Below are 27,297 nucleotides of genomic sequence, written 5' to 3' on the forward strand. Positions count from 1 at the left end.
ACTCACGCCTGGCCTGTCTCCTCTGTACCTGTGCCACCATACCGGGTTTCAGAGCGAGATGGACGTTTACGTCCCCGGCCTTACCCTCGAGGACTCCGGAGACCGTCGGGGTCAACAATCTTCACCGGCTCGTCTTGCGGCGATCCACGTCGGATGGTAAGTACCCGCTTCGGCGGCATTCCCATAGAGTTGTGTTCTCCCATTCGGACCGTGGTTCGAAAAGTTCTGGGTCATGTGCCTTTTAGAACTGTATTAGTGTCACATATCACTATGTTAGCTATGTTAGCCACAATATCAGGAGAACCCCTCTATCTTCTTGGGATTGCAGCAGGGCTTCTTCTCTTGTCAGTAACAAGTCCCTGTGCCGACCAATGCTCTGACTCTTGGTTCCCTCCCAACCAAGGTCCAGCTGCATTGGCTGATCTGCTAAACATGAGATTCAGCAACCATTGCCCCATGTACAAGTCCACCTTGAGGCCTGGCCACAGGTCTCAGTGTCTCCTTGTACAGCATACAGAAATGCGGGTACCACTTACCGCTCACACACCTGCAGGAGCCTACATGATATCCTCCATTGGGACACCTCCTGGTCTCCCATCTGGTCAGATATCAGAGCGGCCACCCCACCTTGTACCAAAGTCCCGGTACACTCCCCCAGGCGCTACGAAGTGCAGAGGGGAGAAGGGAGGGGGGTTGGGGAGTTTTAATTGCACTATTCTTTCTTTTAACAGAAAATAGTTACTCTCCGCACATCCTGGACCTAAGAAAATCCAACTTTCTTTAGACGTCACAGGTACAATAGTATCTTTGGTTACCATCACTCCATACTGCAGTAAGTACATTATTTTAATGTTTCTATGTGCTTTATGGTGAGTCAACATTACAACCCCAAGCTCTGCCGCCGGCACCAGCTTCGGTAAGTGAACTGTCTCTTGCATCACTGTTGGTGAATGCTGTTTTCTCTGCGGAGTGTAACATCATTCACTTTCCTTGCATAGACTACTGCTAACCACTTTCAGTACATGCAAGGAGCTCTCACTTTTTTCAGGACTCACTATACATTACTAACTGGGATTACTGTCACTGCCATAAATCCCTTCTGTAACACTTCTGGACACCACAGTCTTAAGACCCTCTTGTCCAGCATGCGCACAGACATTCTGATACATTGTTATATGTCCCTGCGCATATTTTCCATAACCTCAACCTTTCAACTTTTCATGGTTGGGCTATGGGGTTTCTTCCCACTATGCATTTTTCTCATAATTCAAAACTGCTATGGGTTATATTCAGTGACATTCTATACTCAATGGACCTAAGTGGTTTCATTGCTTTCGTCCCTGATTCTTATCCCAGTTCGAACTAGGACCTAGTCTCCTTCGACTCATGCTCGCAATTCCTTAGGGTTATAAAGTTTCTCCTGAAAGCTGTCAACCCATTATGCATCTATTGCACTCCAGCATAGTTTCTCATAAACTTCCTGGACGTTGCACCCATGAGTTATGCCCTTATGCCTTCCAATACTGCTTTTGCAACAATTCTTTGTGCATACAGACAGACAGCATAGGGACAATGTGCTTTCCAACTCATAAGCACGCACAACCTCTTAGCTGCCTCTGCTAGACAGCTGCGCAGCTCTACCCTTGGCCCTTGTTCACTTCATGCGTCCTTGGGCCACATATCTAAGAGATTTAATGAACGCTCTATCTGACCTTCTCCACGTAGGTTCTATCCTCTCGAATGGTCTCAATTACATGTGTACAGGGCAAATCTTTTAACGCTGAGTTTAACTAAACTTTCCTCTGCGTCTGCATCATTCCATACGATGCACAGGTTCTGCTCCCTACACATGTTTCCTATGCGTTCCCTTAGATGCCTTTTCTTCCATCAAAGGCCTCTTCAATATATCTCTTCTGCTGCCTCTCGTAGCCAGCATTCTTCTAATGTTGAACTGGGATGGGGTTCAGTATTCTTTTCCCCACTCCCTGACTGAGATCAGTATGCTTCCCATACTTCTCAATCCATCATATCAGTAACCTTTTATTCCCTCACCAGTCAGTCCCAAATCATAGACTTACTGATGTTCTTAGGTTCTGGGTAGCGTCACAAAACCTTCTAAACATAAATCTTGCCGTTTAATATGGCAGGCTTTACCTCCTGACGCTAAAAAAAAAAAAAAAAAAAAAAAAAAGAGGTATTACCCCTTTTACTTTTCCACCATTTTTTCTTACTCCCTCGGATTCTGTTCTCCAGACATCCTCCACATAGATACACCTTTCTCTTAGGAGGTGTATCGTTTTGGGAGTTGGGTTCCCGTTTTCGGTAATCCTCTCTGAGTCGGCTTACCATGGATTATCCACTGATCAAGCCGCCTCTATTTCTCTAATCACGGAATGAACATATATATTCTCCTTATAAGTCTCATACATTCTACGTTTGAGCCTTTCCATTCCTCTCTTCCACAGTTTGGCAAGAGAACTTCTTTCCCTCTTAATGTCATTCCTGCCAGCAGGGTCCGTGAGTTATGCACTCTTTCCATACTCACCTGACTCCGTTCCTCTGCCACTGAGTAGTTCTACGCATTCAACTTTCTATCCTTTTCAGGTAGATGTTGTATCTCCTTTCCTCAGGAAATACTCTATTAATTTTTCCTAACCTCTCTCTCTCGCCCTAGGGAGAGACTGGGTTTTCCACATTCCTGGACAGTAATGCTGCGCTTACATTCTATCTACATTGCACTGCATTCCATGTGAATTCCACTTGACTCTTTCCTTCATGCAAGGGTCAAGCTGCTACTTCCAGTGGCCACACAGACCTAATCCTTCTGATTAAGTGGTCTATATTTCCTTTCCTACCAACAAGCAGACATTTCACTACAACACTGTGGGTATCCACATACTGTTGTGTCCGTCTTAGCCTTAACAGCTTCCCTTTGGTTACTGCTGCTTGTACTTTTTTATCAGGTTGCAGCCTGGAGTCCTCTCCATACCTTCGCAGCCTATTATTGCTTACATTTGACTAGCCGGCATGCTCCATGTTTGGCCAGTCCGCCTACTCTTACTTTTTTCAATTCACTACCCAACATCCTTCCACGAACCCATTATGGTGTTGCGGATGCCCTCCGTTCCCATTTCCACCTCAGTCGTTACGCCTTTGCGCATCTGCGGTGTATCTGGTGCATTCCCGGGCATCCTCAGCTCGGTACTCACCCATTTGTGAGGACTACCATCCTGCTTGTCCTGTGAGAAAGCAAATGTTGCTTACCTGATGTAACAGGTGTTCTCACAGGACAGCAGGATGTTAGTCCTCACGAAACCCGCCCGCCACCCCGCGGAGTTGGGTCTGTATACTTTTATTTTAGTTTCGCTTGCGCTTTTTAGCTATAAGACGAGACTGAGGGAGACACCTGTGGCTCACAGGGATAATTGCAGGCTGGGCATGCTCAGTGCACCCAGTGTGCCAGTGTCAGTCAAAGTTTGTTGAAACTTTGACAGAAAAGTTTTCCGTACAGGGCTCCATCCTCGATGTCACCCATTTGTGAGGACTAACATCCTGCTGTCCTGTGAGAACACCTGTTACATCAGGTAAGCAACATTTGCTATATCTTATATATCTGGGTGCACGGCCACATATACATGAGCCTTATATTATTCACGCAAGTGCCAGCATGTGTAATATAAAATACGCCTAGTGTGCATATGTGTGCCCCTAATTTTGAACATTTACACGAGCATCTGCAATTCACGCATTTCCTTAGGAATTGTCGGCTTTTACACACACACATGAGCTCATTTTATAACAAGCGCATGTGAAGGAAATGACCAGTTTTACCAGTTAGTCCACCAGTTTTGCCCAATCTATCTCTGACATCAAGACCCCCCCTGGTTCTTTAGCTTGCACTCTCCACAGTTTACCCAGACCCCTCTCGCAATACAGATTTGGCTATAGTTTTATTCAGACTGCATCTGATAAATAGCAAAAGTAAGTATGTGCAGGTAATAGATGTATGCGTGCTGCATTCGCAGGATGTAAAATCGCAACTTCCTCTTCATCCAGGCAGGCCAGTCCACATTAGTGGGGTATGCACTCCAACCGCAACAGATGGAGATAGAAATCACTGACTCCCTGATGTCACTCCTATTTAGCTCTGTACAGAAAACAGCCTGCCAGTATTCTCTATCCCCAGCAGAGGGTGGACGTAGACCTGCCTTTGTCAGGTGGACTTACTGACCTCCTGAGGTGAAAGTAAGTGCTCCCTCCCTCAATTGACCATCCTGCAAAGAAAGGACAGTAGTGAGGTGAAGGCTGGTAGCCCTTGCCCTCCTCTTGCAGTAAAGGTGATCCTGGTAGGCTAAGGAAGCCTTGGGCTCAGCCCTTCTTTTCTCCTTGCCTCCTTAACTGTCTGTGTCCTGCTCCCTTTCTGGCGTTCTGTCTGTCCTTCTCTTCCCAGGGTTTTGTAGCTTGCAGGCAGCTAGCCTTGCTGCACCACAGCTGACTGATAAAGTTTGTTTTACAAAAAAGAAAAAAAGTAAGGGAACAGCTGTGGCTGGGGATTCAGCAGCAGTACGGCCGTTAGGGCCATCAGAATCGGGCAGTTCATTGCAGCAGGGATTCGGGTGCGAACTGGTTTGTGCTGGGCCGGTGAGTAGCGTGTCAGCAGAGCTGCAAAGAGAAACACGTGGCAGGCTCCATTTTAAGCTACAGGCAGGCTGAGTGCATGATTCACCACTCAGAGGGACACGAGGCAGATGCTATTTTAAAGAAGCTGCTCGCACTGAACAATTAGCATGGTGTCGGAAGGTCAGCAAGGGAAGAAGCTCCATATTTGTATAGCCTGCCATATGAGGGTCATCAGCCCAGAAGGTCTCTCAGCATGTGCCAGAGAAATGTAGAGGCTCAGGAGGAGGTCCTGCCAGGGGAGTTTACCCCTGCAGGGAGCTCTGGTGATCATATGGAGATATTGGTGAGAACTACCTTACTGAAAGGGAAGGATTCTGCTGCTTCTTCCAGGACAGGAGAGGAGCTCGCCATACTTACACTACTTCCCATTTCTTCTGTGCCTACTGGATTGGGCTCGGAGGGTATTTTACCCACCCCTGGGCATGGACCTTTTGGCCATCTCATGGGTGGAGTTTTTCAAAGGATTTCAGTCCTTTTGTCAGGGGCAAGAGGGATCCCATTCAGTTCCTCAGGAATGCCCTCACCAGAAGTCTCCCTCCTCAAGGCCCCAGAAATGCTCAGATCCTCCATCTTCCCCACACAGACAGGCGAAGCAGTGGAATGAACAGAGGGAAGACCAGACGGAGGAAGAAAAGGACAGGGTTCTTTCAGAAGACTCCAGGGTAGAGTCTGGTTCCTCTTTGAGGAATGCCGAGGAGGATTATTGGAGGATGGTAAGATTCCCCCAGATGTGGAACCACATAGAACTATGCTGCAGCTATTTCATAGGGTTGAGTTGTCTGGTTTAATTTCTCAGACCCTGAAGGCCATTGGGTGTGAGGAAGTGGTTCTGGCTATATCTAAGGATCAGAAGAAAGATCCTGTTATGGTCACCTTGTGAAAAGCATCAGGTTTTTTCCTTCTCCATGAAGCCATGCAAGAGCTGATTGATTTGGAGTGGGAGTGCACTAGAGGCTAATTTTAAAGGGGGGTCAATCCTTAGTGGGTATGTACCCTATGGATCCTAAAGCTAGGGAGCAGTTCTCTTTCCCAAAGGTGCATGCCCTGGTCTGTTCAGTGATGAAAAGGACCACCATTCCAGTGGAAGGTGGAGCGACCCTAAAGGATATCCAGGATCAGAAGATTGAAGCGATTCTGAGACAGCGTATGAAGTGGGGGGCTTGAATCTGCAAATCTCCTCTTGCTGTTGTGTGGTGGCTTGGGCAGTTTGCGTTTGGCCCAGGAGGCTCAGGAAGCACTGGGTGACAAAGGCCATTATTTGGAGCTGGGGGCCACATTCCTGACCGATGTCAGCTATGATCTGGCACGTATGGTGGCTTCAGTGACTGCAGCTAGATGCCTGCTTTCGTTGTGAAATTGGTCTGCTGACACTATTTCAAAAGAAAATCTAACAAAGTATCCCTTCAAGGACCATCCATTGTCTGGGGACGAGTTGGAAAAAAGGGCGATTCAGTGGGGAGAGTCCAAGTTTTCACTGTTGTCAGAGGATAAGAAGTCAGCCCCTCCATTTCTTCTATGCAAGAGGGCATTTTTGCAACCCTCGCCATTTTTGCCCTTCCAGTGGCTCAAGTAATCAAAGGTCCCAATCATTCGGAAGGTCATTATCCTTTTGAGCCTGATAAGGATTGGTTCCAGAGCTTCTTGTTCCTCCCAACAAAGTTTTGGGGGGGTCCTTCCTTTGGTGTCAGAGATAGACAGCCACCTGACTCAATTTTATCGGAGATGTACCCACATCTCTTCCAACCAATGGGTTCCAGAGGTGGCGTGGGATGTTTACACTCTGGAATTTATCTGTCCTCTTACAGACACTTTAATATTTCTCCTTGCAACTCTGTAGGAAAAAGAGCGGCATTACAATTCACATTAGAGTGGTTGATCGATATGAAGGTCGTTGCTCAAATTCCAAGGGATCAGGAAGGTACAGGCCGCTACTCCATGGTCACCAAGAAGAAGGGCTCCTTTCATCCTATTCTGGATCTGAAAGGAGTCAGTCGGTCTCTTTGGGTTACCCACTTCACAATGGAGACCTTAAGGTCAGTGTTCATGGCAATTCAAAAGGGAGAGTTTCTCACTTCGCTCGACCTCACAGAGGCCATTTACACATTCTGATTCGCAAGCAGCATCAGCGTTTTTTGCATTTTGAGGTACTGGGCTGCCATTACCAGTTTCAGGCATTCCTTTTCGGTTTGTCCACAGCACCCAGAACCTTTTCCAAGGTCATGGTGGTCATGGCTGCTGCACTTCACAGGGAAGGCATCTTAGCCAATCTGTACTTGGGCAACTGGTTAACCAGAGCCAAGTCAGAGGCAGAAAGCCGTATGGTATCAAATAGGTTGGTTCAACTTCTGCAGCAGCTGGGATGGGTGGTGAATTTAGCCAAGAGCAGGCTACAGCTATCCCAGATTCTAGAATATTTGGGCATCTGCTTCGATATGGCTCAGGGCAAGGTGTTTCTTCCAGAGCAGCATATCCAGAAGATTTGGGGACAAGTCCAGGCCTTGCAGGAGGCAGTCCATCTGATGGTATGGACATGCAACACTAGAGGTAGTACCATGGGCGAGGACACACATGCACCCTCTTCAAAGGTCTTTACTGGCCTGGTGGAATCCTCAGTCTCAGGAGTATGATGTGTGGCTGACTTTGCCACAGAAGTTACTTTGGTGATTACAGAGAGATCATCTGAGCAGGGGAATGGACGTGGAAGTTCCCAACTGGATAGTGGTCACAACAGATGAGAGCCTCCAGGGCTGATGGTGCCTGCCAGGAGTTGCTGATGCAGGGGTAGTGGTCTCCTGAGATGTCTTGGTCCAAGAATCGTCTGGAAACCTGGGCAGTTCATCTGGTGTTCTTGGAGTTTGTGGACTGGTTAACCGGAAGAGCTGAGCAAGTGATGTCAGACAACGCCATGGCGGTAGCTTACATAAATCATCAAGGGGGGACTCAGAGTCAATACAATCAAGAAATATAAATCAATCAGAATAGTAAAACCATACCAAAAATATACATTTCAAAACAGCTGATGTATAGAATAATATTCAATAATAGAAGCTCCTGTATGAATTTTTAAACATTTCCTAAACATCGAAAAAATATTTCAAAACAGCGGACATCATAAGAACATAAGAACATAAGAATATGCCATACTGGGTCAGACCAAGGGTCCATCAAGCCCAGCATCCTGTTTCCAACAGTGGCCAATCCAGGCCATAAGAACCTGGTAAGCACCCCAAAACTAAGTCTATTCCATGTTACTGTTGCTAGCAATAGCAGTGGCTATTTTCTAAGTCAACTTAATAGCAGGTAATGTTCTTCTCTTCCAAGAACTTATCCAATCCTTTTTTAAACACAGCTATACTAACTGCACTAACCACATCCTCTGGCAACAAATTCCAGAGTTTAATTGTGCGTTGAGTAAAAAAGAACTTTCTCCGATTAGTTTTAAATGTGCCACATGCTAACTTCATGGAGTGCCCCCTAGTCTTTCTATTATCTGAAAGAGTAAATAGCCGATTCACATCTACCCATTCTAGACCTCTCATGATTTTAAACACCTCTATCATATCCCCCCTCAGCCGACTTCTCCAAGCTGAAAAGTCCCAACCTCTTTAGTCTTCCCTCATAGGGGAGCTGTTCCATTGCCCTTATCATTTTGGTAGCCCTTCTCTGTACCTTCTCCATCGCAATTATATCTTTTTTGAGATGCGGCGACCAGAACTGTACACAGTATTCAAGGTGCGGTCTCACCATGGAGCGATACAGCGGCATTATGACATTTTCCGTTTTATTCACCATTCCCTTTCTAATAATTCCCAACATTCTATTTGCTTTTTTGACTGCCGCAGCACACTGAACCGACGATTTCAATGTGTTATCCACTATGACGCCTAGATCTCTTTCTTGGGTTGTAGCACCTAATATGGAACCTAACATTGTGTAATTATAGCATGGGTTATTTTTCCCTATATGCATCACCTTGCACTTATTCACATTAAATTTCATCTGCCATTTGGATGCCCAATGTTCCAGTCTCACAAGGTCTTCCTGCAATTTATCACAATCTGCTTGTGATTTAACTACTCTGAACAATTTTGTATCATCTGCAAATTTGATGATTTCACTCGTCGTATTTCTTTCCAGATCATTTATGAATATATTGAAAAGTAAGGGTCCCAATACAGATCCCTGAGGCACTCCACTGCCCATTCCCTTCCACTGAGAAAATTGTCCATTTAATCCTACTCTCTGTTCCCTATCTTTCAGCCAGTTTGTAATCCACGAAAGGACATCGCCACCTATCCCTTGACTTTTTACTTTTCTTAGAAGCCTCTCATGAGGAACTTTGTCAAACGCCTTCTGAAAATCCAAGTATACTACATCTACCGGTTCACCTTTATCCACATGTTTATTAACTTCTTCAAAAAAGTGAAGCAGATTTGTGAGGCAAGACTTGCCTTGGGTAAAGCCATGCTGACTTTGTTCCATTAAATCATGTCTTTCTATATGTTCTGTGATTTTGATGTTCAGAACACTTTCCACTATTTTTCCAGGCACTGAAGTCAGGCTAACCGGTCTGTAGTTTCCCGGATCGCCCCTGGAGCCCTTTTTAAATATTGGAGTTACATTTGCTATCCTCCAGTCTTCAGGTACAATGGATGATTTTAATGATAGGTTACAAATTTTTACTAATAGGTCTGAAATTTCATTTTTTAGTTCCTTCAGAACTCTGGGGTGTATACCATCCGGTCCGGGTGATTTACTACTTTTCAGTTTGTCAATCAGGTCTACCACATCTTCTAGGTTCACCGTGATTTGATTCAGTCCATCTGAATCATTACCCATGAAAACCTTCTTCAGTACGGGTACCTCCCCAACATCCTCTTCAGTAAACACCAAAGCAAAGAAATCATTTAATCTTTCTGCGATGGCCTTATCTTCTCTAAGTGCCCCTTTAATCCCTCGATCATCTTACGGTCCAACTGACTCCCTCTCAGGCTTTCTGCTTCGGATATATTTAAAAAAGTTTTTACTGTGAGTTTTTGCCTCTACGGCCAACTTCTTTTCAAATTCTCTCTTAGCTTTCTTATCAATGTCTTACATTTAACTTGCCAATGTTCAATAACATCCAGTCATTAAAACTAATAAGGATTTAAAAAGTCCCCCACTCTCCATACATGTCACCCTGAGATTGTCATGAACTAGGGGTACACACACACAGAGACAAACAAAATATGCTCCATCTCTCACCAAGCGTGTATATGTGTGAGAGACAGAGGGAGCTTGAGTGTGTGTGTGTGTGTGTGTGTGTGTGTGAAAGAGACAGATTCTGTATGCATTTCATTCCATTGTTGCAGTGCATACAGGATCTGGCTTGTGGTTTTCAGTTCAGTTTTTGTCTGCATGTGTGAGAGACAGAGAGAGGTGGCATACATGTGTGTATGTGTGTGTGTTAGCATGTGAGAGAGACACAGAGGAACGTGTGTGTGTGTGAGAGAGAGAGAGATGGAGGAAGCATGTCTGTGTCTGAGAGAAGTACAGAGCAAGTTTGTGTGTGTCTCTCACACAGACACACGCTCCCTCTGTCTCTCACCAAGCATGTATGTGTGTGTATGAGAGAGAGGAAGCATATTGTGTGTGCATGCATGCCCCGAGTCTACAACAATCTTAGGATGATAGATATGGAGAGTGGGAGATTTTTAAAATCCTTATTAGTTTTAATTATTGGGTGTTATTTGATGTCTGCTGTTTTGAAATATTTTATTGATGTTTAGGAAATTTTAAAATTATATATTGGGAGGAGGGTGCCAAAGAAGCATCGCCTCTGGTTCCCACCATGGCCGCTGATAACATGGGAAAATAGAGAAAGAAGGAGCAAGGTTAGTTAAAAAAGGTTATTCTATGTCAGTAATTGGCACAATGTGAAATTCTAAGAGAAGATTCACCTCTCTGTCTTATATAAAAGTATGGCGTACTTTTGAGAATTTTTGTAGTTGGTATAATTTCTCTCTATGGTGTGCACAAATTGGCGACATTCTTTCATTTTTGCAGAGAGATCTTGATAAGGGATTGGCCTTAAATTCTTTAAAGATACAGTTGGCAGCCATTTTATGTTTTAATAGGAAGATAAAGGGGAGCCTTATATCTTCCCATAAGGATATTTCATATTTTCTCAATGGGGTAAAATTTATTTATTTATTTTATTTATTTAGTGCTTTTTTATACTGGCATTCATGATACAATCATATCATGTTGGTTTACAAGGAACCGGGGTACAAAAACCTTAAACATTAACATAACGAAGAGAGGCAAAAAGTTACAATGAAACAGGGGTAATGGAACTGGGGGAAGAAGAAGACAAATTAGGACCATGATTCCGCAACGGAATTTAAACTTGGTATTGCAGGCTTTAACTAAATCTTCTTTTGAGCTTTTAAGTCCTTCGACTATAAAGGATTTATCTTTAAAAACAGTTTTTCTTGTAGCAATCACTTCTACCAGACATATTTCTGAATTTCAGTCCTTGTCAAGTCAAGCTTCCTTTTTGAGGTTCGCAAGAGATTCAGTCATTTTAAGACTGGTACCTTCCTTTCTACCAAAGGTAGTATCCACTTTTCATTTGAATTAAAGATAGGTTCAGGACTGGTGGAGCAGAAGGAAGAAGAAGGAGAAATTATGCCTTACCTGTTAATTTCCATTCCTTTACTTCTGTTACACCAGTGAAGAACCCCACCCTTAATGTAAAAAAAAGTTGGAAAATAAATAAGAGGATTTAAAACAGAGCAGCTGCATTCCAGCTGTTTAAGTTAAAAGATTTGGTACACTCTTACAGAGAAAGCATTGTTTTGAATTAAGAATGTGTCTAATTTTTTCCTCACGAACACATAGCTATTGTGTTGTTTAGGTTTTCTTTAGGATGTCAAGTTATATTTAAGATTGTTTTGTTTTATAGCCGGTGTTTTGGGCTTTTCTTGTTTGCTTTGACAATAATATCTCAGGGGTAGGTTTTCGGGGGTTACGGCGCGCACAAGCCCCGGGACGCGAGTATGTCCTGGGGCTTCCGAAAATGGGTGGTCTGGGGATGGGGGCGGGGCGTGGAGGGGTTCCAGGAGCCGGGACGGGGCCGGGGCATTCCCAAGTCCTCCGGCACATCAGCCGTGCCGGAGGTTCGCGTACCGGCAGCCCGCATATTATAAAATCGGGCATAGATTTGTTCGTGCCAGGTTGCACGAACAAATCTACGCCCGCGCATATGTTTAAAAATCTGGCCCTCAGTGTTTTATGCTTGACATACATACATATGATGTCATTAAAAAAAAGAACTCTTCCTCCAACTGCTGGATGAGGGGATATAACCCATAAATAATTAACTGGTATAGCAGAAGTAAAGGAAAAAAAATTAACAGGTAAGACATAAATTTTCTTTGTGCACACATTGCTGTTTATGTGTGCACATCTCTTTTAGAATGCACCTTTTAGTTATGACTCCATCTGCTGGTAGGAATGCACAACCCACTGGTCTGGAGTGATCTGGGTATGTTCAGGAACATTCCTAATTGGTTGGCATTATAATTTTATCTCATATATGCTAATAAGATTGGATTCTTGTAAACTGAGCCCAGAAGACAGAAATAAAACTCAGTGCTGACCCTTAACATACTTTTTGATCTTTAGCATACTTTTTAGCATTTCAGCAGCCTTGGCTAACCTACAAGTCTGGTGCAATTTCTTTTCCTACAAGCCTGATTAGTGCACACTCATTGCTGTAATTATCTATATTTCTTCACCACTACCAAACTAGTCTGGTTTCATAGAAAAATCTTCTTAAAGCACTCTTTAAAACTCTTTAAAAATCCCAGACTAATATCATTAATTTGCGATGTTAATGTGGGGAAGTAGTCATGACATGCCTATTGTTTTATTAAAGGAAACTGTTGTATAAGGGCAAAAGAACTGAAATTAATAGTTAAAGTATCCTATTTGCCACAGTGCACATCATGCAATCCACACACATTAAGTGAATCTCCAGTAGCAGGCACATACACGTCAGGAATTTTCTTAGTTCTTGGCTTTTGTTAGCAAGAAATCTGATATTACATACATATACATAGGTTAACTAAGAGGAACTAACCAACGTAAGCAAAAGTAAAATAGACATAGGGCTTGATTACTAACAAAAACCTTAGTAAATCAAGCTCATAGTTAAATTAAAATTGAATTCCATCTCGTAACAATAATCCTTAAAATGATCATTTTAAGCAAAACTGTCTTATGCGCAAGAGGGATTATCCAAGTGAATTCTCAAGTTCTCTGTGGACAAGCACAATAAACTGTCATTCTCACAGGACAAGCAGGATGGTAGTCCTCACATATGGGTGACATTATCAGGATGGAGCCCAATCACGGAACACTTTTGTCAAAGTTTCCAGAGCTTTGACTGGCACCTACTGGGCATGCCCAGCATAGCATCAACCCTGCAGCCAGCAGGGGTCCCCCTTCAGTCTTCTTTTTTCCGCGCAGCAGTAGCCACGCGGGTTAAGGAGCTCTTCAGAGATTCCTGACAGGAATTTTTCCTCACGGAACTTCTTCAAAACTTTCAAAAGATTTTACCCCACAGGGGTCCCCTTATCGATTTCTTTGGTCCGCGGTCGAACGGTAAGTTTTTTGCCCGTTTGCGGTTGATTCCAGTTGAGTTTTTCCCTCGCGGCCTTCCGGCCATCGACCGCACAGTGACTAAATTTTCTCGAAGCCATGGCGTCGGGTTTCCATCCGTGTCCCGACTGCACTAGAATAATGTCCATCACTGACCCTCACATGGTCTGTGTGATGTGCTTAGGGTCCGGCCATGATGTCCTTACTTGCACCAAATGTGCTCAAATGACACCAAAAGATCACAAGGCTTGGCTCGATAAGATGAGTCTTCTCTTTTGGCCAAAATCCCCGACTCCATTGATAGCTTCGACGTCGTCTGAACCAGTGCCGTCTATGTCGCGCCAGCACCGGGAATCCACTGCTGTCCGACCGGCCTCGACGACTCCACGGGTGTCGACCCCCTCTGTTTCTCCTCTGGAAAAACACCGGGGGGAACATTGAGAAAAACATTGACACCGTCATCATAAAGCTCAGGCCATTGATACCGCTAAACCCTCGACATCGATGTCGTCTGAGGCTCCGACAAAGAAGCCCCGTATAGAAAAAGCTTCATCCTCTTCTGTCTCTGGATCACCGAGGTGTTCCCCACCTGGACAGGTGCTGGGATCCGTGATTCCACCTTCACCGGTATTCATGCCCCAGGTTTCCGTGAGGAATTGGATCGGATGGCACTGCTATTAGCTAGAATGGACAGGTTAATCGGTGCCCTTCCACCAGTGGATCCAAGGGACCCGACTCCTTCCTTGCCAATTCCGTTGTCATCGGAGGAAGATGAAGAAACACCGCTCTTTATTCCACCATCGGAAGTGCCGCCACTGACACATCCATCAAAGTCACCGATTCCATCGGTGCCTCCGTCGATGCCTCCCTCGATGCCAGCCATGATGCCCTCGATGCCTCCATCTCCTCCTTCGGGACCATCGATGCCCAGGCCAGGGCCTTCAGGAATAACCCCGTTATTTCCTTCTGAAGAACATTTGGGAGCTGGTGATGACCCTTATAATCCTTGAACCGACAATTCATCCCAGGATTCGGATGATCTACCTTCCCAGCCCTCCCCTCCTGATGAAAGGAAGCGTTCTCCTCCAGAGGACCTGTCCTTTATTAATTTTGTAAAGGAGATGACTGAAACAGTCCCATTCCAGTTTCAGACAGAAGAGGACTCTAGACACCAGATGCTAGAGCTTCTACAATTTCTCGATGCTCCAAAGGAAATCATGTTCATCCCTATTCATGACATCGTTTTGGACCTTTTGAAGAGAAACTGGGAGCACCCAGGCTCTGTGGCACCTGTTAACCGAAAAGCAGATGCCACCTACTTAGTTCAGTCAGCCCCTGGCTTCCAAAGAACTCAGTTGGATCATCACTCGGTGGTTGTAGAGTCAGCCCAGAAGAGGGCCAGACGCTCCAAACCTCATTCATCCATTCCCCCAGGGAAAGATCAGAAGTTCCTGGATGCATTTGGAAGACGGGTATTCCATGGATCAATGCTCATCTCTCGCATTGCATCCTACCAACTCTACATGACCCAATATAATAGAGCCTTGTTCACGAAGATTCAAGACTTTGCTGAGGACTTACCTCTGCAGTTCCAGGACCAACTTCATGCCCTAGCACAAAAGGGCTTAGATGCTGGCAAGCATGAAGTATGATCAGCGTATGACATCTTTGACACCGCTTCCAGGGTGTCTGCAGCCGGTATCAGTGCAAGGAGATGGGCCTGGCTGAAATCTTCAGACCTCAGACCAGAGGTACAAGACAGATTGGCTGATTTGCCCTGTGCAGGGATAATCTTTTCAGTGAAAAGATTCAAGAAGCAGTGGTGCAGCTCAAGGACCACCAAGAGACTCTGTGCCAGCTCTCCTTACTGCCTTCTGATCCCTCTTCTTCATCCAAAAGATCTTTTAAGAGGGATTCTAAGAGACAATTCTATCGGCAGAGGTCTTCTAAGCCTTACCAAAAAGGCCAACCTAGGCAGTCTAGAGGGCAGAAGTCATAGCCACTCAACCAGGTACAGCAGCAGGTTTTTCACTTCTTTCTAGAGAGCAGTACCCAGCTTCCATTTCCGACCATTGCGGTCGGCGGCCAGTTGTGCCACTTCTCCAGCCTATGGCACACAGTCACCACAGATCAGTGGGTACTGGCAGTGGTGTCCAAAGGTTACCACCTCAACTTTCTCTCTGTCCCACCAGATTCCCCGCCTCGGCTGACATGGGGAACATCCGACCATTCACCACTCTTGGAGCAGGAGGTCTCCCTCCTCCTCCAGTCCCGAGCAATAGAACCAGTGCCCCTCTCAGAACAGGGGCAAGGGTTCTAATCCAGGTATTTCCTGATACCAAAAAAGTCAGGTGGGGTGCACCCAATATTGGATCTTCGCACTCTGAACAAATACCTACAAAGAGAAAAGTTCAAGATGGTGACCTTGTGTTCTCTACTTTCCCTTCTTCAAAGGGGAGACTGGCTCTGCTCTCTAGACCTTCAGGAAGCCTACATCGCAGATTCCTGCAATTCCTAGTAGGCCCAAAACACTTCCAATTCGGCCTAGCATCTGCCCCACGCGTCTTCACCAAATGCCTCGTGGTAGTAGCAGCCTACTTCAGGAGTCAGAGTGTCCATGTCTAACCCTATCTGGATGATTGGTTGATCAGGGGTCCCTCTCGTCAAGGTGCACTGACGTCCCTTCGCCTCACTTTACATTCCCTGATCTCCCTGAGTTTTCTCATAAACTATCAAAAATCCAGGCTAGTTCCTTCGCAAACTCTATCGTTCATAGGGGCCGACTTGGACACTCTAAGAGTGAAAGCTTTCCTACCTCAGGATCGTGCGCTTACTCTCGCTTCTCTGGCCCTTCGACTGCAGTCTTGACAACATTCAACTGCACGTCACTTCCTGATATTATTGGGTCATATGGCCTCCACAGTGCATGTCACTCCCATGGCTCGCCTCACCATGAGAGTCATGCAGTGGACTCTAAGATCGCAGTGGACTCAGCCAATGTCCTCCACAATCTGCATCACCAAACAGCTCCGTCTATCGCTAGCTTGGTGGGGAAACCAATCCAATCTAGTACAAGGCCTTGACAACAGATGCCTCCAACCTCGGCTGGGGAGCACATATTGGAAATCTGCAAACTCAGGGCATCTGGTCTCCAGAGGAAGCCAAACACCAGATAAATGTCCTGGAGCTTCATGCAATCAGATATGCTCTCAGGGCTTTTCAGGATCACCTCTCCAACCAGGTCATCTTGATTCAAACCAGCAACCAAGTGGCCATGTGGTACATCGACAAGCAAGGGGGAACGGGCTCCTACCTCCTGTATCAGGAAGCTGCATAGATATGGGCGGAGGCCCTTTCCCACTCGATGTACCTCAGGGCCACCTACTTGCCAGGAGTGGACAATGTGTTGGCAGACAAGCTGAGTCGCACTTTTCAACTGCACGAGTGGTCCCTCAACCCCACTGTAGTGGACTCAATATTCCAAAGTTGGGGTTACCCTCTCAAAGACCTCTTTGCGTCAATTCACAACCGCAAAGTAGGAAACTTCTGCTTTCTCACTCGCAGCCAACACCGCCAGCCCAGAGATGCTTTCTCCCTCTTGTGGGCCAGTGGTCTCCTTTATGCACACCCTTTACTTCCACTCATTTCAAAGACTCTCGTGAAGTTGCAAAGGGACAAGGGTCTAATGATTCTCATAGCTCCTCATTGGCTACGCCAGGTCTGGTTTCCAATTCTCCATGACCTATCAATACACCGGCACATTCCTCTGGGGAAGGACCCACTTCTCAACACTCAGAACAACGGCTGCCTTCGTCACCCCAACCTCCAGGCCCTCTCCCTGACTGCCTGGATGTTGAAAGGTTAATACTTCAACCTCTTAATCTTTCAGAGCCGGTTTCCCGTGTCCTAGTAGCTTCACGAAAGCCTTCCACGAGGCAGTCTTATCGTTATAAATGGAACAGGTTTATGGAATGGTGTACTTCCATGTCCATCAATCCCTTCACTTGTCCCACACCGTAGTTTCTGGACTATCTCTGGCACCTGTCAGAGTCAGGCCTCAAAACTTCTTCTATCAGAGTACATGTCAGTGCGGTAGCCGCCTTCCATAAAGGTGTGGGGGATGTACCCATTTCAGTACAACTCCTTGTCACACGCTTTTTGAAGGGCTTGCTTCACCTTAAACCTCCACTGTGCCCTCCGTCCCCTTCTTGGGAACTCAACATGGTTTTGGGAATGCTCATGAAACCGCCGTTTGAACCTCTCCAATCCTGTAATCTTCGCTATCTCACTTAGAAAGTGATTTTTCTGTTGGCAATCACATCGGCTCGCAGAATTAGTGAGTTACAGGCCTTAGTCACCTTACAGTAAACTTCTGCATGACAGGGTAGTACTCCGCACTCACCCTAAGTTTTTGCCTAAGGTAGTATCAGAGTTTCATATCAATCAATCCATTATACTACCCACTTTCTTTCCCAGGCCCCACTCAAACCCAGGAGAACGAGCTCTGCATACCCTTGACTGTAATCGTGCTCTAGCTTTTTATCTAGACCGTACAGCTACCCACAGGAAAGGCACCCAATTTGTTTCCTTTGATCCCATCAAATTGGGCAAACCTGTGTGTAAGCAGACTCTCTTCACCTGATTAGCGGACTGTATTTCCTTTTGTTACCAACAGGCAGGCATTCCGCTACAAGACCGTGTTAAAGCACACTCTGTCAGGGCCATGGCAACATCAGTAGTGCACCTACGCTCGGTGCCGCTTGCTGACATCTGTAAGGCTGCTTCCTGGAGCTCTCTTAACACCTTCCAGCCCATTATTGTTTAGACAAGGCTGGCAGACAAGATTCAATCTTCAGCCAGTCTGTGCTACGCAACTTATTTGCGAACTGAGATACCAACATCCTTCCGCCAACCCGTTAGGATTCAGGATGCCCTCTACCAAATTCCACCCCAGCTGTTGTGCCTGTTGCACGTCTTTGGATAAATTTGGTGCATTGCTCGGGCATCCTCAACCCATATGTGAGGACTACCGTCCTGCTTGTCTTGTGAGAAAGCAGAGTTGCTTACCTGTAACAGGTGTTCTCACAGGACAGCAGGATGTTAGTCCTCACAAAACCCGCTAGCCACCCCGCAGAGTTGGGTTCGCTTACGATTTATTATTTTATTTTTCGCATGTACTTTTACTATAAGATGAGACTGAAGGGGGACCCCTGCTGGCTGCAGGGTTGTTGCTATGTTGGGCATGCCCAGTAGGTGCCAGTCAAAGTTCTGGAAACTTTGACAAAAGTGTTCCGTGATTGGCCTCCATCCTGATGATGTCACCCATATCTGAGGACTGACAGCCTGCTGTCCTGTGAGAAAACCTGTTACAGGTAAGCAACTCTGCTTACAGATGGGTGACGATCCGATGGCGCCAAGCTGGGTCATTTTGTCTCTCAAAGCCCAGAAAGTTGTTCTTTGCTTTCTGAGTATGGATGGGCCTTCCCACCCTGGCATCTCCACACAAGTCTCCTCAGTTTGTTGTTCATATCACCAGTGTTTTGTATTCTTTTGATGCTTTATTTTGAGGATAACAAAAATGTCAACAAGCAATATGGTACATTAATTAAATCATTGTTTTCTGTGTGTTGTGTTAAATGTGTCTCTTTTGTTTAGTGGTATGATGTGGACAACTTGGAACAATCTCCATTTCCTCTCAGTTACAAGGACAAACTTACAACTTTTCAGAAGCTGCTTCTCTTACGCTGCTTTCGCGTGGATCGTGTTTATCGGGCAGTGACAGATTATGTGACTGTTACTATGGGAGAGAAGTATAGTGGTTTTTCCTTTATTTCTAAAAAACAATTTCTCAAATTATTAAAACAAGAAAAGTTTGAAACTGGTTCCTATGGTCTTAATCCTGGGCAGTTCAGATTTTCCATAAATATTTGTGTTTACTGCAAATTAATTCAGAATCTTTCTATATTTCTATTTGGGCTTATATACCATCTTGCTCTCAAGAAGGGACTGAAAGTGATTTACATTTTAAAAACAATAAAATACATCCATATAGTATAATAAAACAGTAAAATATATGAAAATAGCATAGAAAAATATCCCATCAGCTGACCACAACCCTCCCTCTTACCAAGGGAGTGAATAGCAATATTACATACCTAAAAATGATACGCCCTCCACATATAAATATTAGGAGGCCAATGTACTTAAGTGCATTTCTCGCAGAAATTGCAATTTTATGTGCGTAAGTTTTTACCAGTACTTATATGCAAATAAGCCTAGTAGAAAATGTATGTGTATAAATTTCCTATGGACAGCTTTACAAAAAAAGAAAACTACTTTGAGGTGTAGTTGTCTTCTCTACAAAAACCAACCTGCAAAAGCCTTTTTCCATGTATTTTAGCATTGCAACCATAGATAATTAGTTGCTGTGTATGATTTTGCGTCGCAACAGCTCATTAATTTTAAATGTGTATAACATTTCACATGAATTAACTCATGCATATGCTTAATACATGCAAAGCCATAAACTTTCATAAAATCTGATTTGCATGGAAAAAGAGAAAATCGTGCACCTAAGCCCAACTTAGATGCACAAGTTGCCATTCCTTGTCTTTCTGCTACACCTGTCCAGAACATTGGTGGGTTCTCTTCCACTCCCAGCGGATGGAGGCAGAATTCATTTTTTGTGTTCTCACAATGAACGATGCTAACTATGGGGCAAGCATTTTAAAAGTGGGATTAATATCCACCTACCCTGAGTAGCTAGGCTTTGGTACATCCCCAATATTCTGGACTAGTGAAGCAGATAGACAAAAATTAAAAATTAAACTTACTTGATAATTTTCTTTCCTTATTTCTCTCCAGAAACCCACCAAATAAAAAAAAATAAAATAAAAAAAGGAAAGTTCAAGAGAAACACCTCCCCTTTACAAGCTATTATCATCATTGGAGGTCAAGTTTCAAGTTCAGTAAAGGAATTTTGAGCTTTGTCAGTAGGTTAGTGGTATATGGGGTTTCATGCATAGGTTAAGTAGAATAGTGAAGCCTTATAAAAAAAAAAAAAGAATTCTGCTTCCATCAATTGGGGAGTGGGAGAGAACCTCCCCCCCCCCAACATTCCGGACTGGTGAAGCAGAAATAAAGGAAGGAAAATTATCAGGTAATTTTGTTTTCTTTTTACACATGAAGTAAACTTTGCAAAACTCGTGCACTTTATTTTATTTATTTGCCAAATTTCTATACTATCATATTTTCTAGGTGGTTTACATTAAAACAAAATCCACAGTTATCAAATTTAATAAAACAGTAAAAATAAACTAAAAATAAACATAATAAAAAATGGCCTAAAAATAATAATTGAAAGAATAAAAACATATCAGAAAAAATAGATAAAAAATATGAACTCAAGACCATAAAATTACACATGAAAGGCCTGCTGCAATTACTACTTTCAAAATAGTACCATCCTAGTTCATTTCTAGTCTCCTGAAAATTCAGACATTGAAAGCTTGTTAAAAGAGATGAGTCTTTAAGATCTTCCTAAATTTCACTACGAGGGTCCATCTTTAATCTCCTGTGGAATATCTTTCTCCTGTAGAGAGATCCACAGTTGAGGTCCTTGCACAAACAAGAGTTTCTCGCAGAATTCATCTAGATGGATCTGCTTGAAAATAGGTACAGTTAACAGATTCTGGGACGAAGAACACAAAGTCTGAGAGTGCTGGTAAAGTTTTAGAGCTGCATTAAATGATGCTGCTGCCAAACCCTTCACACCCTTAAAAATTAAGATAAGATCTTTAGTACAGTGGCCTCTATGTGTAGATTTCAAAATTTGAACCTAAAAGTTTTATTTTCTTTGGGAAGTTAGGTGGAGATATACTTCAATATGATTCTTTTTCGTAGGTATGTTCAGCCTCCAGTAATAAGTTTTGAAGCTATCTTTGAACAGAGTGTTCCAAATTCGCCAATTGTTTTTATTCTGAGTCCTGGATCTGACCCGGCAGGCGACCTTTTGAAATTGGCGGAAAGGACAGGATTTGGGGGAAATCGTCTTAAATTCCTTGCCATGGGACAAGGTCAAGAAAAGGTAACTCTGTTTCTAACACTAAGGTACTTAGCCCTTTCAGCTGGAATCTAACAGTCAGGCTCAGGATAATTTGATGCTTCGCTATGGTAATAAAAAGTAAGGCAATCAGAGTGCAGGTTTGTTAGTGTTTTCTAAACTAAACACAAATTGTTAGCTTTGGTAGTGCTCTTATTTGAAAATCTAAAGAGTTTATTCACTGGTGAAATTGTGACTATCTTTGAATATCCACGATTTGATGTTGATTCGCTGTCACGTTTAAAGAGCTGGCACTATATGTATTGTGTGCACACCTGTAATATATTCCAGAAATATGCCTTTGGAATTTTATAGATTGTATTTTATACAGGAACCTCAGTATATAAAAGTTAAAAATAAATAAATAAATAAATAGATAGATATTTTTTCACGTAGATAAGCAGCTGAATTAGCCATGCTGTCTGGGTACGTCTTCCGTGCCACTAGGTGGCAGAGCTCTAGTCTCTCAGTCTTTCATCTAGGTGCTCCCTCCTGTATCCTGACAGGATTAACTCAGTCTCCTCAGTCAGTTTTTTTCCACGAGACCGTTGGGGCACAGGGAGCTCTTTCTCCAGAGAAAGTTATATTCTGTGAGGAAAACAGTCTTTAAAAAGTTAAAGGAAATGATTAATACAGGTAAAAATATCTTAACATCCAAACCAGAAAAGCCTTGTCTAGGCTTAAAATTCTGTTCCTGTGGTAAGTTAATGTCGGCTACAGATAGCCACATCTCCTGCCACTTCTGCCTCGGGACCCACGACCAGTTGACTTGTGAGGACTGCAAGAAAATGTCCCCTCAGGACCCTGGAAGCAGAGGGAACATCATGAGCCGAGATCCAGGAATTTGGGCTCTTATGCCTCTTCAGAAGTCTGTCAGATCAGTTCCAGCTCCAACGCTGAAGAAAAAGTCCCCTTTGAAGAAGAGGGCCTCTTCAGTCGACCCCCACAGGTCAGGACACCGTCTGCTAAGCGCCAGCTGAAAATCGGCTCAGAGCGCGGGAGATGCGTCAGGGGCATTGTGGCCGCATGCTTCACTGATGCATGCGTCGAGATTGAAGCATTGACGCATCGACACCGGACTCGACACGACACATCAAAGCACCGACGCACTGCCACATCAACGCATTGACGCAGGGAAATGTAATGTTACCGATGCAGACGCCTTTGCTCGATGCATTCGACTCTGCATCGACGCATTCGACGCAGAAACTCCCTAAGAAGCATCACTCAGGTCACAAAAAACGCAGAGAAGCTTCGCCAACACAGGAGATGAGTAGCGCTCAACCTACATGTCCACTTTCTATTTCAGACGAGTTCCCATCTTCACCTGGGGCACTGTCTCATATTTCCATTGACTCTAAGGGTTCGGATAATCCTCCTTCACCAACCAAGGAACCTCTTCCACCCGCTCTTCCACCCCACGTAAGACACTTACAAGATCAGTCTACATCGGGCTTAGCAAACCAAGCTATTTCTCAGATTACTACTCTTCTGACTCAATTTCTACAGTCAATAGAGCAATCTCAGTTACCACCGAAACTGCTTCCATCTATACCACAAGCAGATCCAGTACAACCAGCTAAGATTCCTCTAATGCCACGGGATGTCCCAATCTCCCCAGCATCTCCCTTGGAGGATCCCTCTTCAGATTCATCCACGGGTTACCCGTCTGACCCAGATGAGATACCTCCAGAGCCTTCATCACCACCAAAGGACCTTACCTATTCTCAGTTCATAGACAAGGTGGGTCAATTACTCAACATACAGACCAAGAAGATACCAGATCCTTGTCAAGAGATGCTGGGTGTCCTCAAAATCTTGGATATATTTATTTATTTATTTATTTATTTATTTAACATTTTTCTATACCGACCTTCAAGGTTGAATACCATATCAGGTCGGTTTACATCGAACAGGGGTAGATCAGTATAACATAACGTAACATAAGGAACAACTTTTTATAATTAGCGGAGACAAAAGCAGAGAAGCAAAAAGTTACATAATAACAAGGACCTTGAACTTGGAAGCTGATTCAGCTGGAAAAAGAGAAGCCTTAGGAGGGTATTAAATTAAATATATTGTGAAATGTCCGAGCCTGGTCTAGAGCTAGTTAACTTATTAGGGTAGCAAACTAGTACATGAGGTGAATATTGGAGGGGCGAAGTTCCATATTCATAAGCTGAGTAGTTATCTAGTGAAAGTTTGATGGATCAGGGAAGGCTTGTAAGAAGAGCCAAGTTTTGAGGTTTTTTTTAAATGTTGGTAGGCACGGTTCCATTCTGAGTTCTGCGGGGAGGTTGTTCCAGATGGCTGGACCTGCTGTAGAAAAAGCTCGGTCCCTGGTAGAGATGAGTCGTGTGGCTTTAGATGGCGGGGCTTGTAGTGCTCCTTTGTAGGTTTCTCTCATTGGTCTGTTGGAAGTGTGGAGTTTGAGTGGGAATTCGAGGTCGAGATGGAGGAGGTTATGAATTGATTTGTGAATTAGAGTTATAGATTTGTGTAGAGCCCTGTGACTGACTGGTAACCAGTGTAGATTACGGAGGATGGGCGTAATATGGTCTCTCTGGTTGGTGCTTGTCAAAATTCTCGCTGCGGCGTTCTGTATCATCTGTAAGGGCTTGGTTGTTGAGCTGGGTAGGCCGGTGAGGAGAGCGCTGCAGTAGTCAATTTTGGCAAATATTAGGGATTGAAGAACAGTCCTAAAGTCATGAAAATATAGGAGAGGTTTGAGTCTTTTTAACACCTGAAGTCTGTAGAAGCACTCTTTAGTTGTGGTTTTGATCATATTCTTTAGGTTAAGACGGTTGTCTATAATTACTCCAAGGTCTCTCACATGAGTGTGGGTGAGAAGGTGTTTGTGATGGATCTGAGACGGGAGGTTTTCTTGGTTGGAGGAAATGAAAAGGAGTTCAGTCTTAGAGGCATTGAGGACCAGATTTAGACTGTTGAGGAGATTAGTGATGGCTTGTAAGCTGTTGTTCCAGAGTGCGAGGGATTTGTTAATAGATTCTGTTATGGGAATCAGAATCTGAACATCGTCTGCATAGATGTAGTGAATGAGGTTAAGACTAGTTAACAGTTGGCAAAGGGGAAGGAGGTAAATATTGAAAAGGGTAGGTGATAGGGATGAACCTTGTGGTACGCCAAGAGAGGAATTTGTAGATGGTGATTCTTTATTGTTGATTTTGACTTTAAAACTTCTATTACTGAGGAACGACTTGAACCAATTGTGGACTGTTCCAAAGATGCCTATGTCTGAAAGGCGATTCAAGAGGATGGGGTGGTTGACGGTGTCGAAAGCCGCTGAGATGTCTAAAAGGATTAGGAGAAAGGAGTGTCCTTTGTCTAGACCCATAATAATATGGTCTGTTAGAGATATGAGTAGGGTTTCTGTGCTGCGAGATTTGCGGAACCCATATTGGGAAGGGAAAAGCAAGTTGTGATCTTCTAAATAATCCGAAAGCTGGATGTTGACCAATTTCTCTGTGAGTTTGGCTAAAAATGGTAGATTCGAGATAGGGCGGAAATTAGCCAGAACACCAGGGTCTAGGTTATGTTTCTTGAGGAGTGGCTTCAGGGAAGCATTTTTTAGACTATCTGGGTAGAATCCTTGAGTTAGAGAATTAGACATGCCATCTGAACCAGTGGCTCTTCCACAACACACTGCATTGACAGTTTTACTGGAGAAATCTTGGGCTACTCCCTTGACAGTTCCTCCAACATCTCGTAAAGTTGACCTGAAATACAGAATGAAGGATTATACCACTGTTCAACTTCCACACCAGTCAGTGATAGTTGATTTGGCGATGCAAAAGGCTCACAAATCTAGAATTCACTCCAACACACCGCTGACTAAAGATAATAAGATATTGGATGACTTCACAAAGAAGGCATATTCCTCTGTGATGCTCAATGCCCGCATTCAAAACCACCAGTTTTACATAACACAATATCTTTTCAAGAGTCTGCAGCATTGCAACCACATCTTCAGCAATCCTCAGCAGATTCTTCCTTACCTCCTCAATACTATAACCTTGAGGAAGGTTTGCGTCATTTACTGAGATCCATCTACAAAGGTTTTGATGTTTCGTCTAAGACTTCAACAAATGCCTTAGCAGCCAGACGCCTCGCGTGGTTGTGATCTAGTGCCATAAGGGCGATGTCCACGACAAATTGGCTAATTTGCCATGTCATCCAGACAATTTGTTCGGAGATCAGTTCACTGATACTGTAACAAAACTCAGGGAGCAAAAAACTGCAGTTCTTTCCTTAACATCGCCGCAACGTCCACATACTGCACGATGTCAGTATTCTGCCTTGACTTCTTATTGTAGGTCTTCTTATAAGACCTTTAGACCTTACACTTATTATAAGGCTCAGTACAATCAGCCATCAAGGCAACAGACTTATCAACAGCAGCCTGCATGCCAGCGTACTAGAAATCCTAGGCAACCAAGGCAACAATTCGATCCTCAACTGGCAAAAGCCCAGTTGAGTTTTTAAAAATGACAATGCCACCGTCATCACCAGTCAGAAGAAGGTTATCCAACTATCTTCCAGCCTGGAATCACATTACTTCGGATCAATGGGTTTTATCAATAATAGGGAAGGGGCATGCCCTCAATTTCTCATCCCTCCCAACTCTCCCACACTGGGTTCCTCAGAAGTTCGTAACTCAGAAGGAACATATCCTACAAGAAATCCAACTTCATCGGGCTTCTAGTCCCAATATTTCCTAATTCCCAAGAAAACAGAAGCAAGACCTCCGACCCCCTCGCAATTTGGCTTCCGTAAAGGTTGTAATACCGAAAATCTCCTCCTAGCAATCTCTGACACCATCCTCATAGGCATGGACCAAGGTAAATCATACCTCCTTGCCATCCTTGCTATCTCTGCAGCCTTTGACACCGTCAACCACCAAATTCTTCTTTCCCGGCTGGCAGAAATAGGCATCTCTGACACTGCACTATCCTGGTTCTCCTCTTATCTCACCCACAGAGAATACTTTGTACAAATTGATAAGTGTAAATCCTCACACATCCCACTGACACAAGGGGTCCCCCAAGGATCTTCCCTATTCTCCATGCTTTTCAATATCTATCTTCTCCCCCTCTGCCATCTCCTATCTGACCTAGGCCTGAATTTTTTCCTGTATGCTGACGATGTGCAAATCCTCATCTCCGTTCAAACAACACTCAAGGCTTCCCTGCAATATTGGGAATCCTGCCTTTCCACCATTAACTCCCTATTAGCCAACCTCCACCTTGCACTCAATGCAGCAAAAACTGAAATCCTCGTCATCTCCAATCAACCTGAGTACACAACTCTCCCCACTGATTCCGTCCCCACCCTAACCCACTCACCTTTACCCTCTGTAAGAGACCTAGGAGTCTTACTAGACCAATACCTCAACTTTAAACCACACATTAAGTCCCTACTAAAAGGAGGCTTCTACAAACTCCACATACTTAAAAAACTGAAGCCACTCCTCCATGCCCAAGATTTCCGATTAGTCCTACAGACGACCATCCTTTCCAAACTGGACTATTGCAACTCCCTTCTGTTAGGCCTCCCTTATTCCACCATCAAACCCCTACAATTCCTACAGAATGCTATGGCGAGAATTACAACTAATACCCGTAAGACTGAACACATAACTCCTATACTAAAAGACCTGCACTGGCTAACAATCCCTTTCAGTATTCAATACAAAACCCTCACCATCCTGCACAATGCCCTGCATAAAAATAATTCTGCATGGCTCAAGGGCATGCCACACTTCCGTACCTCTAATCGCCCGACTAGAACTGGCCTCGCAGGCACCCTGCACACCCCACCCCTCAAAACCGCACACCTTACCAATACCAGAG

At 44.2% G+C, this 27,297-nt stretch overlaps 1 protein-coding gene across 1 annotated transcript in view; it reads left to right on the plus strand.

The window, feature by feature from the left end:
• DNAH10 (dynein axonemal heavy chain 10) overlaps positions 1–27,297 on the plus strand; it is a 952,322-nt gene that overhangs the window by 826,993 nt on the left and 98,032 nt on the right. Inside the window, 2 exon segments of the mRNA XM_029571350.1 lie at positions 18,982–19,136; positions 21,229–21,412. Of these exon segments, the coding sequence (XP_029427210.1) occupies positions 18,982–19,136; positions 21,229–21,412 (339 nt within the window).

This window comes from Rhinatrema bivittatum, chromosome 11 (genome assembly GCF_901001135.1).
Source record: "Rhinatrema bivittatum chromosome 11, aRhiBiv1.1, whole genome shotgun sequence".
Taxonomy (NCBI): Eukaryota; Metazoa; Chordata; class Amphibia; order Gymnophiona; family Rhinatrematidae; genus Rhinatrema; species Rhinatrema bivittatum.